The 12,923-nt window shown below is 44.3% G+C and overlaps 1 protein-coding gene across 6 annotated transcripts in view; it reads right to left on the minus strand.

Annotated features, from left to right (window-relative positions):
* Window positions 1–12,923, minus strand: part of zgc:123010 (uncharacterized protein LOC641500 homolog) — a 150,319-nt gene that overhangs the window by 37,950 nt on the left and 99,446 nt on the right. For all 6 annotated transcript variants that reach the window (XM_060842227.1, XM_060842226.1, XM_060842229.1 and 3 more), the window contains 3 exons: window positions 9,416–9,557; window positions 5,772–5,876; window positions 628–718 (listed from right to left, as the gene is read on the minus strand). In XM_060842227.1, the coding sequence (XP_060698210.1) occupies window positions 628–718; window positions 5,772–5,876; window positions 9,416–9,557 (338 nt within the window). The remainder of the gene's footprint in view (window positions 1–627; window positions 719–5,771; window positions 5,877–9,415; window positions 9,558–12,923) is intronic.

The following is a 12,923-nucleotide window of genomic DNA, read 5'->3' on the forward strand; positions in this document are numbered from 1 at the left end:
TTACAAATTAGGAATTAAAGCCTCATGTCCAGCATAACTTTGGGGATTCACAAATTCAGCATCGAAAACCAACCCTAGAGTCAATCGCCATGTTGTGGGGCTGGAGTCACACATAGGTGAAAGTGAGGACTGCAGATGCTGGAGATCAGAGTCGAAACGTGTGATGCTGGAAAAGCATAGCAGGTCAGGCAGCATCTGGGGAACAGGAGAATCGACATTTCGGGCCTAAGCTCTTCATCAGGAACACGTAGGACAGACCAGGTAAGGACGGCAGATTTCCTTCCCAAAAGGAGCTTAGTGACCCAGGTGGGGGCTTTATGACCATCAGCGACGCTCGTCATGGCACCATTACAGAGATTAGCCTTATATTCCAGATTTATTGATTGAGGAAAAGTTCCACCAGCTGAGATGGTAGGACATGAACCCTTACCCCAAGAGCATTCGCCCTGGGCTAGACCCCACTACATCAAGACTTTCCCTTAAACTTGTGGCACGTGGAGTGAAGGAGAGGAAGAGTGATGGAACAATAGAGAACATTCCAATTCAGAACCCTTTCAGCGTGTCCACCAAACACCAAGCAGGTAGGAACCGGCTGGAGAAACCAGTGGGCAAGTCAAGAATACTCACAATTCAACTCTAAATGAGAGTCTAGAGCAGCCTCGACAGTTTGATACTGCTGGAGGGCCATTAAGCTTTGTTGCTGAGTGAAACCCATGTTCTGAAACAAATATTAAAAGAGACGCTGTTAAACAGAGGCAACACCTTATCCACTTGATCAAACACAAAGTACCGCAGACGCCAGAAATCTGAAACAGACACAGAGAAGGATGGAGATAATCAGCAGGTCGGGCAGCATCTCTGGATTCAGAAACAGAGTTAATCTTCCAAGTCATTAGATGAATGCTAACTCGGTTTCTCTCTCCACAGATGCTGCCAGACCTGCTGAGTTTCTCCAACATTCTCTGCATCTGTTCCAACATTTTGCACAGTTTCTCTGCAGGTTTCTGGTTTCAAATGTAAAGTGGGCCACTTGTAGACTGGGGAACACACTTAGTTACCCAATCAAGTGGATCAGAATAGACACAGAGAAGACATTTACACATGTGGGCGAGAGTATGAGGGATAGTCACTATTAAAACCAATAAGCAGTGCAGGAGAAACCTATTTATGCAGAAGAAGGTCAGAATGTGGCACGTGGTGATAACACTCAAGGGAGAGCTAGATTAACTCATGGGGAAAAGGTGAGAGAATGCTCTGCTGAAGGGATAAGATGAAACGTAGGAAGATGCATGCACCTTTAGCGTTGAATGCCCCATTTCTGGCCTGTGAATGAAATGTAGGGCTCCTCACATAACTGGATGCAAATATCCGACAATGACGTAACACGGGGAGGTCTCAAGTCTGCATCCTAATGGGCCCCACAGCGCCAAACAGCCCTAACATCAGCACGGAGTTGCCAGTAGATAGTCAATCCTGACCGTTGTACAGATTGGGTGGTCTCTGAGAGGTTGCATTGAGGTATAATGTCAGACCAAGAGGAGAGAGAAGGACACGAATGACCTAGCGTCCAAAAAAGACTTCAACAATTTTAATACCACTAGTCAACATTAAAATATACACCTACTTCAGTTTTAATTTGACTCTGCTTATCCTTACGAAGAGAAGTACATTTGAGTGTCACCAATATTTTTGTTAATATATCTTTCAAAACAAAGCTAATCTTAGTGGAGGTGTGTTCTGCTGAGCAGGCAGCAATTAAGGAGATGCATAAATGTTCCTATGCTGCGTTCGTCTAGAGACAGTGGGTCATATCTAATTATTCATCACTCGACACAAAGAGTAACAGAATCCAAATAGAAACAAAAATTAACTTGTAAAAGAAAAGAAAATCCCACAAGAGAGCAGTAACCACCCGGTTACAAAGAAGTAATCAAGACAGCACTCCACACAAGTGCCATCAGTTCCAGTGTTTGGCCTCAGGACTACCTTCTCTATCAAGCTCTCTGCCAAGTGTTTGATGCAATTATTTTGGTCAACTCATTCAGGTTTCCAACAATAAGCTGCTCAAGAATTCTAGTCACTGAATTTCGACAAGCATCTGTCTGACATAATAAGGTATTTATATCAGTGAAACAGCCAATTTGTCACAACTGGTTGTCTTAGTGTTCATGTTTCTTGTGAGACTCCTCTCCCTCCCCTTCATCTTACACAAACATGGAGTCACAGGGTTCGAGAAAAGGCCCTTTGGCCCATCGGGTCTGTGCTGATCTAATCTATACTGCTCCCAATTTCCCCTACTTGGCACATAGCCTTCAATGTTATGAAATTTCAAATGTTCATCCGAGTATAGGTTAAGGTCTGGGGAGGTTTCTCATCTCTACAAGCCCTTCAGGCTCCACACTCCCACCATCCTCTTGGGGAGAAAAAGTGTCATTAAATCCCCACTGAACCTCCTGCCTTCCACCCGAATATAATGCCCCTTTGTAGTGACAGGAATCAGGTTGACTGCATTGACCACGAGGTTCTTGATTGGGGTTGTTAACCTGGGTCAACCAGGAGCGCCCTGGCTGACCGATATAACCAGGAGATTAGAATCCCCTCAGTTGAGGACTGACTCTGAGCTGACTGGGCCACAGCCAGTGTGTTATTGCTATTCTTGTTTGAAAACGGATTTCTGTGCTGGCTGACTGCACAGCCAGTTTGGGTGGCAAGGTGGCTCAGTGGTCAGCACTGCTGCCTCACAGTGCCAGGGACCCGAGTTCGATTCCTGCCTCAGGCTACTGTCCGTGTAGAGTTTTCACATTCTCCCAGTAAAAGTGTGGGTTTGGTCCGGTTTCCTCCCATAGTCCAAACGAAGTGCAGGTCAGGTGAATTGGCCGTGCTAAATTGCCCATAGTGTTAGGTGCATTAATCAGGGATAAATACAGGGTAGGGGAATGAGTCTGGGTGGGTTACTCTTCGGAGGGTCAGTGTGGAGTTGTTGGGCTGAAGGGCCTGTTTCCACCCTGCAGGGAATCTAATCTATACTGTTCCAGGTTAGTTCTCACTAGGGAACTATGGCTTAGTTATTTCACTAGCTGGTCGCAGCCTGTGTGTTACTCTTTTTTTGAGCAAGGACTATGATCATTTTGTGGTGGGGCTTGGCCTTTTCACTATGGTTTTTTTTTAGTGTTTGCACACTTTCCTTTTGCATGTGTTTTCACTTTTTAGTGTTTGGACTGAGGCCTGGGAGTCAACTGCACCTAAAACAAAACGAGGAGAATAGAATCCTCGCAGTTGAGGGCTGACTCTGAGCTGGTTGGGTACAGCCAGTGTACTGTGCACGAGTAACTAAAGGGGGTGGGGTGGGTGGGGGGTTGAGGGGCTTGGTGACAGAACCCTGTTAGGTCAAACTTGTTACTGCCTCTTCAACTATAGGGAACAGCTGCTGTCTTTTCACCCTGTCCATGGCCATCACACTCTTAGTGATATCCTCTGTTTATTTATCTAACTGTCCTCTATTATGTCTGCGCTGTTCACCTCAACTTGTGGCAGAAGGTTTCTGCCTCCTCACCCCTCTGTGAGTGAACGGGATTTGATGGAAGTGTTTTGATACATGTGTGTGACTGAGCATTATGTAAAGTATATGTTCTCTCACACTCAAATAACCACCTCCAAAATGACTGTTTGTTGACTTCAACTCCCCATAGTTACAGGGAAAGTTGCCTCTCTGAAGGAACATTTCAGACAGGTTGAGATGACTATTTAGAGTCCCGTCCTGTACCTTGGGTAATCCTCATCGGCAAAAAATAAAATAGGCCGATATAATTACTGAATGTCCCCGTCAATCCCGAATAAGACAGACAGAAAATAGTCAGGTAATCCAGCCAAGATTGAGGAGGAGGGGTACCAGTGACTAAACAGTGAGGCTGTCATTTGACAAGACTTTGAGTTTGTGCTTGTTGCAATAAAACATACTGGCGGCAGGTTATAAATATTCCCCATGGTTAACAGTGCTCTCTATGCTCAGTGAGAGCGTCATAGGTTCAAGTCCTGCTGCAGAAATGTGAACACGTAATTCAGACTAGTACCAGAGCCAGCAACCATAAGAGCACCCTAATTCAGATGACGTGTTCAACCACAAACCCAAATGCTCTCTCAGATGGGTGCAAAAGATCCCATGCTACTATCCTGAAGAGAAATGAATGGGTGGGGTCAGGGGGTCCTGCTCTTCAACCCAGCATCAGTAAAACTAATTGTTCAGTCAGTATTATCGCTGCTTCTGGGAGTTCACCGTGTGCTGTGTTTCCCACATTAAAACCTGGATCATGAATTGTCTGTACCCACAGTCGGTTAATTAATGGTTTTCCTGTAGGTATGAGGTTTCACAGACTGCAAGGAATGCTCCTTCAAGGAACCACCTAGTGCCCAGGAATGGGAAATGTTGATGTTTTAAGAAAAATGTGAAGATTTTAAGAAGGTAAAGCTTTACAAGAATAGATCCAGGGACAGTTCTGTGACCAGACTGGAGAAGCCAAGGGAATACTTTGCACTTTGATTGAAGGGTAAATGGAGCAAGTCGGCAGAAAGCTACTGCACAGGGGCTTTTGAGGTGGTATTCATGACAATAAGCTAGTATTGAAGTTCAGTTGGTAACAGGGAAGGCAAATGGAATGTTGGCTTTTATTTCAAAGGGAAAAGAACATGAAAATATTGAAGTTTTGTTAAAAACTATACAAGACACTTTTAAGACTACAATTAGAATATTGCAAACTGTTTTAGCTGCTTATCTAAGATAGACTGACATTTGAGGTATTGGGCTGTTACTGGGTTGAAGGCACTGTCTTATTAGCAGAGGCTGAGTAGATCAGGCCTGTACTCATTGGAATCCAGAAATTTAGAGGAGACCTTATCGAAACATACAAGATTCTTTAGAGGACTTGACCGTGTCTAGGACCACAGGGCTTAATCTCAGAATGAGGGGTTGCATGTTTAAGACAGAGGTGAGGAGGAATTTCTTCCTTATGTTGTCAGGCCTGGACTCCAGACCCACAATGAGCTAGTTGACTCTTAACTGCCCTCTGAAATGGCCAAGAATCTGTAGAATTCTTTACCGCAGAGGGGTCTTGAGGTTGGGTCCTTAAGTATAATCAAGGCTGAGATAGACAGATTTTTCATCAGAACGGGAATCGAGGGTGATGGGGATAAGGCAACAAAGGGGAGTTGAGGGTTATCAGATCAGCCAAGACCTATTTGAAAGGCAGAGCAGACTCAATGGACTGAATGGCCTCCTTCGGCTGCTATGACTTATGGCCTTCTACAATACAATGTTGAAGGAAGTTTCAATCAAAGCCTTTGAACTCATGAGAGGTTTGGACAGCATAGATGGGGGAATCTGCTCCCCCTGGTGGAAGGTTTGAGAACTGGAGGATATTGGTAAAGGAAGGAGGGAGATACTAGAGAACACATTTTTAATGGGTTAGAAAGCTCTGCTTGAGTGAGTGGAGGGGCAGCCTCAACTGCAAATTTCCAAAGTGAATTTGATAAGAACCTGAAAGGAGAAATCTTGCAGGGCTGCAGAGTAGAAATGGCTAAAGTCCTAATGCTGAAGTGTAATACAATGATTATACAATTCATAAGCTCCACATTACAGTAAATCGCAGCAAGAAGTTTTGATGATAATCCAAGCAATTACGGACAACACGTGAGAAAGTAATTATTTTTACATGAGTTGCCTCGTTCATTAATTTTTCTAAAATCAGCAAAGATTTGAGTAAAAATATCTCCTTTACCATCAGTCTAAACATGCGAACTTTGAACAGTTCCTTAACAGCATCATCACAGTCTTTATCGAGCTGCAAGACCAGTTCGAACGCAGATTCTGCCTCAGCGTACCTCTGTAAGGAGAAGGCCCCAATGTTAGATTCTCAATCTCGTGGTTAAATAATCCCAAGTCTATTTGAAACATTCTTATCCTTTTCTTCTTTCTGCACCCGACTCGATGTGAAACCGAGGATCTCTCTGTCTCTTCTCCAATGGAATTGGAGGAGTGCTTGACAGTGCTCTCGAGTGACAACAGGCCATTCTGTTATCCACATACTTAATATGGATACATTTATAAAACACCTTTCATGCAGTAAAATGTCCCAAGTTATCAAACAGAATTTGTCATGCCTGAGCATTTCCCAAATTGATTCTTCTGGCCTTGTGTTCCTCAGCTCCAAACTCACAAATCCCAACTCGCTACACTCACTCAAGAACTTGCTATGCCTTGGCATTTTTGCTCATTTTAAAATCTTTCTTAATCCTGATGACAGTGAGACTTTTGACCTTTGGCTGCTATCTTTATCCCGTGCTGTCTGGGAGGGCACTGTAGAGCTAGCTGGTGAAAGAATCATGCCTGATCTTCCCCAGTCTACAATGGGTCAATGGATTTCATTGGTAACTGACAGGGTGATGGTTCAACACAATCGAAGTATAAAGCTGTCACTATTTGAGGGGGAAGTGGTGGCCTGTTTCTGGGCTAGTATTGCAGAATCCCAGATGAATGCTCTTCATTCAAATCCCACCGAGATAGGTAAGTAAAGTGTCGGGACGTTAATGGTATGGTGTTAGAGACTCGATCTCTCGAACAGAAGGTGCGGGCTCTCTCTCACCCAGTCCATAAGACCATAAGAGATAGGAGTGGATAGAAGTCCACTCCACCAGTTAAACATGGCTGATGAGTGTTTCAATTCCACTTACCTGCACTCTCCCTTAATACCTTGCGAAATCAAGAGTTTGTCAATCCTTGCCTTGAAGGCACCCAAGGTCCCGGCCTCCATTGCACTCCGCGCTAATGAGGCAGTCGAGAGGTGTTTCATACACATTGGACCAGTTTAATTAAAAGTGTCTATCTGGCTGTTCTTGTGGACAGCTGTAGAATCACTTTTGCCTCCACCACTCGCGCTGGGATTCATTAGCAAGGCAGCTAGATGTCTAAGACTTGACGGCATACACTTAAGGCGAGGAGCATACATTTAAGTGGATTAGAGGGTTTCTGAGCAAAAACAATCTCAACAAGACTGGGTACATATATGAAACGCACTGTCCAAGAGGGTGATGCAGGCAGGTACCCTCGCAACGTTTAAGAAGCATCTGAGTGAGCTCTTAAAAAGCCAGGACATAGGAGGCTATGGGCCAACAGCAGGGAAATGGGATTAGTGTAGTTTGGTCAGAAGGAGGAAGTGAGGACTGCAGATGCTGGAGATCAGAGTCGAGAGTGTGGTGCTGGAAAAGCACAGCAGGCCAGGCAGCAGAGGGACATGGATAGGATAAATAGACAAAGTCTTTTCCTTGGGGTGGGGGAGTCCAGAACTAGAGGGCATAGATTTAGGGTGAGAGGGGAAATATTTAAAAGGGACCTAAGGGGCAACATTTTCATGCAGAGGGTGGTACGTGTATGGAAAGAGCTGCCAGAGGAAGTGGTGGAGGCTGGTACAATTGCAACATTTAAAAGGCATTTGGATGGGTATATGAATAGGAAGGGTTTGGAGGGATATGGACCAGGTGCTGGCAGGTGGAACTAGATTGGGTTGAGATATCCGGTCAGCATGGACGGGTTAGACCGTAGGGTCTGTTTCCATGCTGTACATCTCTATGACTCTGACTCTATCTGAGGAGCAGGACAGTAGACGTTACAGGCATAAGTCCTTCATCAGCAATGACAGAAGGACCTGTACTTTGCTGTATGTCTCAACAATAGTAGAATTATAGAATCCCTACTGTGTGGAAGCAGACCATTGAGTCTACACTGATCTTTGAAGAGAGTCCCACCCAGCCCCCTACCCTGCATTTCCCCTAGCTAACCCACCTAGCCCGCATATCCCTGAACACTATGGGTAATTTCCCATGGCTAATCCACCAAACTGCACATCTTTGGACTGTGGGAGGAAACCAGAGCACCCAGAGGAAACCCACACAGACACGGGGAGAACGTGCAAACTCCACACAGTCAGTCGCCAGTTGGTGAAATCGAACCCAGGTCCTTGGCGCTGTGAGGCAGCAATGCTAACCATTGATCCTCCGTGCCACCTTGAGGGAGCGGGTAGAAGAAGATCATTAAGCGTGTTTCAGCTCTTGTGAACAGCAATTACAAGATTAAAAAGACATCTGGTTGGGTACATGAATAGGAAGGATTTAGAGGGATACAGGTCAAATGCTAGCAAATGGGACTAGATTTATTTAGGATATCTGGTTGGCATAGACGAGTTGGACCAAGGGATCTGAATCTGTGCTGTGTATCTCTATGACTGTAAATCCCTTTCGAAGTCTATGACTGAGTCACATTTGGACCCCATAAGACTATTGCTGAAAATGTGTTGCTGGAAAAGCGCAGCAGGTCAGGCAGCATCCAAAGAGCAGGGGAATCAACGCTTTGGGCATGAGCCCTTCTTCAGGAATGAGGAAAGTGCGTCCAGCAGGTGAAGATAAAAGGTAGGGAGGAGGGACTTGGGGGAGGGGCGTTGGAAATGCGATAGGTGGAAGGAGGTCAAGGTGAGGGTGATAGGCCGGAGTGAGGATGGGGGCAGAGAGGTCAGGAAGAAGATTGCAGGTTTGCCCCACCCCCCACCCCCATTCCAGCCTATCACCCTCACCTTGACCTCCTTCCACCTATCCCCATTTCCAACGCCCCTCCCCCAAGTCCCTCCTCCCTACCTTTTATCTTAGCCTGCTGGACACACTTTCCTCATTCCTGAAGAAGGGCTTATGCGCGAAACGTTGAATCTCCTGTTCCTTGGATGCTGCCTGACCTGCTGCGCTTTTCCAGCAACACATTTTCAGCTCTAATCTCCAGCATCTGCAGACCTCACGTTCTCCCATAAGACTATTCGCTGCTTTGGTTTTCTTGTGTGTGGTTCTTTCATAAGTTACCTTTAGCTTTTGGAGGTAGACTCACTTCATTAATTTATCAAAATCCTTTGCGATTCTGACCACTAACAAGGAGCACAGTTTGAGGATGATTCAACTAAATTGCTCATTTGTTGCTCATCCAGTATCCAGGTCAAGTCTTTCACCGACTCAGACACGTGCTTCTATATTTATAGCAGAATGGTTATCATCACAGAACAGACAGGACAGAGCACCAAGTTGTGAAATTTGAAGCTAAATTAACAAATCTTGAGGAACCCCCTTCCAGCCCCATCTAACACCCCTCTCCATCCCATCTTAAATGTCCTCCTTCCTCTTGATTATACACCCCCTCCACATCCCACATTCCTGCCATTTAGCTACCCACACTACCCACCTCACCCCCCCTCCCCCAAAACCTCTAGCACTGATTCACTGCGTTACAAATGATTAGTAAAAGGATATGAAACAGATGCAGGGAAAGAACATACAAAATCTCGAGTGGATCAATGAGCTGTCAGCGCCTGTGGTGGATGAATACATTCACCTTTATTCCAACGAGTGCTCTTCCCTTTCGGAAATAACCTTTCGGCCAGTCAGCAGCGAGTCTGATGGAGGTTTCAGCATCTTCTAGTGCGAGATTGTACTTGCGAAGTCTGTCATAGCAATAGGATCGATTTCCAAAATACCTGCACACGCAGCAACAATTTTATTTAGAAACCAGTTCAACCATACAGCAGGCATCCTAGCAAAATGTTACTCAGAATCTCAGCATTGTTACAGCACAGGAGAAGACCCTTCAGCCCATCATCCCTGCACTGGTTCTATTCCCTATGGCTGATTTTCTGCCTTCCCCTCACATCCCTGTACACTACCTATATCCAAATAATCATCCCATACTCTCTTGAATGCATCAATTGAAACTGCCTCTACCACATTTCCAGATGGTGCATTCCAGACCTTAACTAAAAGTTTTTTATTTTCCTCACATCACCCTTGCTTCTTTTGCACACCTTTTTAAATGTATTCCTCTCACCTTAATGTCCCTTTTACAAGTGGGAATATCTCCCTATCTACTTTGTGAAGCCCGCTCATGATGCTGGAAACCTCTATCCGATCTCCTGTCAACCTTCATCTCTCCAAGGGAACAGTCCCAGCTTCTTCAGTCTGTCCTCGTCACCCCAAAGTTTCTCATTGCTGTAACCATTCTTATAAACAACTCTCTCCAATGTGTTCACATCCTTCCTATAATGTGGTACCTTCAACAATATATCTAACAAGTGTCTTATACAAGTTCAATGTTACCTCCTTGTTCTTGCACTCTATGCCCAGTTATGGACCAGACCAAACCCCCTCAAAATATATTAAGAAGATATCCTAGTCCCTTTTTTTATTTTAAAGTGCCAGGTGTTGCATTCCAGATGCAATTCAATTAGTCAAACTGTCAGTCTTGAAGCAGTAGACACTTTATTCATATACTCTAGTTAAAAAGCAACAGAAGAAAGATGAAATTGAAATAACTTAACTTGGTTGGAAAACTTAACAGAATAATAGATTATTTAATTACTAAACAGTAACTGTTCCAATACAGTAACATCCCAGAAAGACAAACTTGACAAAGGCAAATTCAGGAAACTAGATGTAGCTCTCCAGTCTAGGAAGACAAATATTAAGGGAAAGCTCTGAGAGAGACAGAGAGACAGACAGACAGAGAGAATAGCAGGGAGAGATTACTGCAGCTTTCAAACCCAGCAACTGGCACTGAAAAACTAGAACTAAACATCCTGTTTCTGTAGGAGCTTTACCCCACCCATTCAGGCTGCTTCTATTCTTCCAACCTAAAAAAAAAACCCAAAGCTGCACAAACAGTTTATTGTATTGGCTCCGAGTACTCCAACTGGCTCTTCTGTTCCAACTTTCTTCATAAAAACACCCAGGACAAAATACACTTCTTAAAGCCATAGTATTGTCACAGTCCCTAGTAATAAAGTTGAGGATGCTGAATGCTTTACTAACTGTTCTCGTTACTTGTCCTGCCACTTCCAATGGTCTGTGCATGTATATATCCAGGTCCCTCTGTTCCTGCAGTCCCCTTTGGATTATGCATTCTATCCTACATTGTCTTTCAAAGTTCTTCTTAAGTTTTCCTTAACAAAGTGCATTATCTCTCACTTCTTTGCGTTGAAATTCTTCTGCCTACTCTGCCAACTTTGTCTATTTCCTTTGGAGTTCCACATTTTCCTCCTCATGGGTTACAATTCTTCCAAGTTTTGAGGCATCTGCAAACTTTGAAATTTCTCCGTACACACCAAGATCTGGAGCATTAACATACATCTACATCTGGATCATTAGCATATTGTAATGTTGAGGAAAGATAATGAAAATTTATATTTCAATGGAGAATGGGTGCCTCAGAAGGCACTGCTCAGGTAATTCAAGATTCCAAGAAATGCTGAAACCCAAAAATATGTTTGGCCTGATTTTACATCATACCAAGGATTCAGAAAGTCAAACTGAAACAGAAAGTTTTAAAATAATTGGAAGCTTCTGTGGACAGAATCAGAAATCCCACAGCACCAGGTTATAGCCCAACAGGTTCATTTGAAATCACAAGTTTTTTGAGTGCTGCTCCTTCATCAGGTGAAGTAAATCTCTTCTGAACCCTCTCCAGTTTAGTACCATCCCTCCTACAACAGGGTGACCAGGACTGGACACAGTATTCCAGAAGAGGCCTCATCAACATCCTGACCAACCTCAACATGACGTTCCAACTCCGAAACTCGGAGGTCTGAGCATTGCAGGCAGGTGTGCTAAATGTCTTCTCAAGCACCCTGTCTGTATGTGAGGAGAAAGTGAGGACTGCAGATGCTGGAGATCAGAGCTGAAAATGTGTTGCTGGAAAAGCGCAGCAGGTCAGGCAGCATCCAAGGAACAGGAGATTCAACGTTTCGGGCATAAGTCTGTATGTGAGGCAAACTTCAAACAATTATGTATCTGAGCTCCTAGTTCTCTCTGTTCTACAACATTATGTAAGGGGCTACTTTTAATTGTGTAAGTCCTGTCCTTGTTTGTTTTACCAAATGCAACACCTTGCATTTATTGAACAAGAGGCCTTTCAAATTACAAGAAATCTAAGCAGAGGAGGTAGGGAGAAGATGTTTCTAATGGCCACTGGGTTAAGAACCACTGGACCCAGACTAAACGTGACTGACAAAAGAACCAGAGATGACAGGAGGAAAACTTTATTAACAGGTATCTAGGTTTCAGTGAGTGAGGACTGCAGGTGCTAGAGATCAGATATGAGAGTGTGCTGCTGGAAAAGCACAGCAGGTCGGGCAGCATCCGAGGAGCAGGAAAATCGACGATGCAGGCCGGAGCCCTTCATCAGGAATGAGGCCTCTAATGAAGGGCTCCAGCTTGAAGCATTGATGTTCCTGCTCTTCGGATGTTGCCAGACCTGCTGTGCTTTTCCAGCAATACACTCCCAACGGCAATCTAGATTTGTTCAATATATCGCTTCAGTTGCATAAGACTGTAATCTTTTGCTATAAATTCTTTGTCTTTTGATCTTCCTCCACAGCTACCTGATGAAGTAGCAACACTCCAAGAACTACTGCTTCCAAATAAACCTGTTGGACTATAACCTGGTGTTGTGTGATTTTTAACTTTGTCCATCCCAGTCCAACACCAGCTCCTCCAAGTCACGGATTATTTTTTATAACAGAATGAGTAGCAAAGAGCTGGAATGGACTGGGTAGAAAGACAGTAGATTCAACTGGAACTTCTGGAATGGAATTCAGGATTTTCATTTGAAAAGAAAAAGAGTGCAGCGCTCTAGAGGAAGGGTAAGGGGCGGGGGAGAGGTAGAAATAGCTAGACTGCTCTTGCAGAGCGTTGACATGGGCTCAATGTGCCAAACAGCTTCCTAATGACCTCTACCCATTCAATGTTAACTGCCTGGGAATCTCATTTTTCCATCAGTTTTAGTAGTAGACTTGCAGGTAGATAGGGTAGTGAAGAAGGCATTTGGTATGCTTGCCTTTATTGGTCAAAGT

Source organism: Hemiscyllium ocellatum, chromosome 22 (genome assembly GCF_020745735.1).
Source record: "Hemiscyllium ocellatum isolate sHemOce1 chromosome 22, sHemOce1.pat.X.cur, whole genome shotgun sequence".
NCBI classification, from domain to species: domain Eukaryota; kingdom Metazoa; phylum Chordata; class Chondrichthyes; order Orectolobiformes; family Hemiscylliidae; genus Hemiscyllium; species Hemiscyllium ocellatum.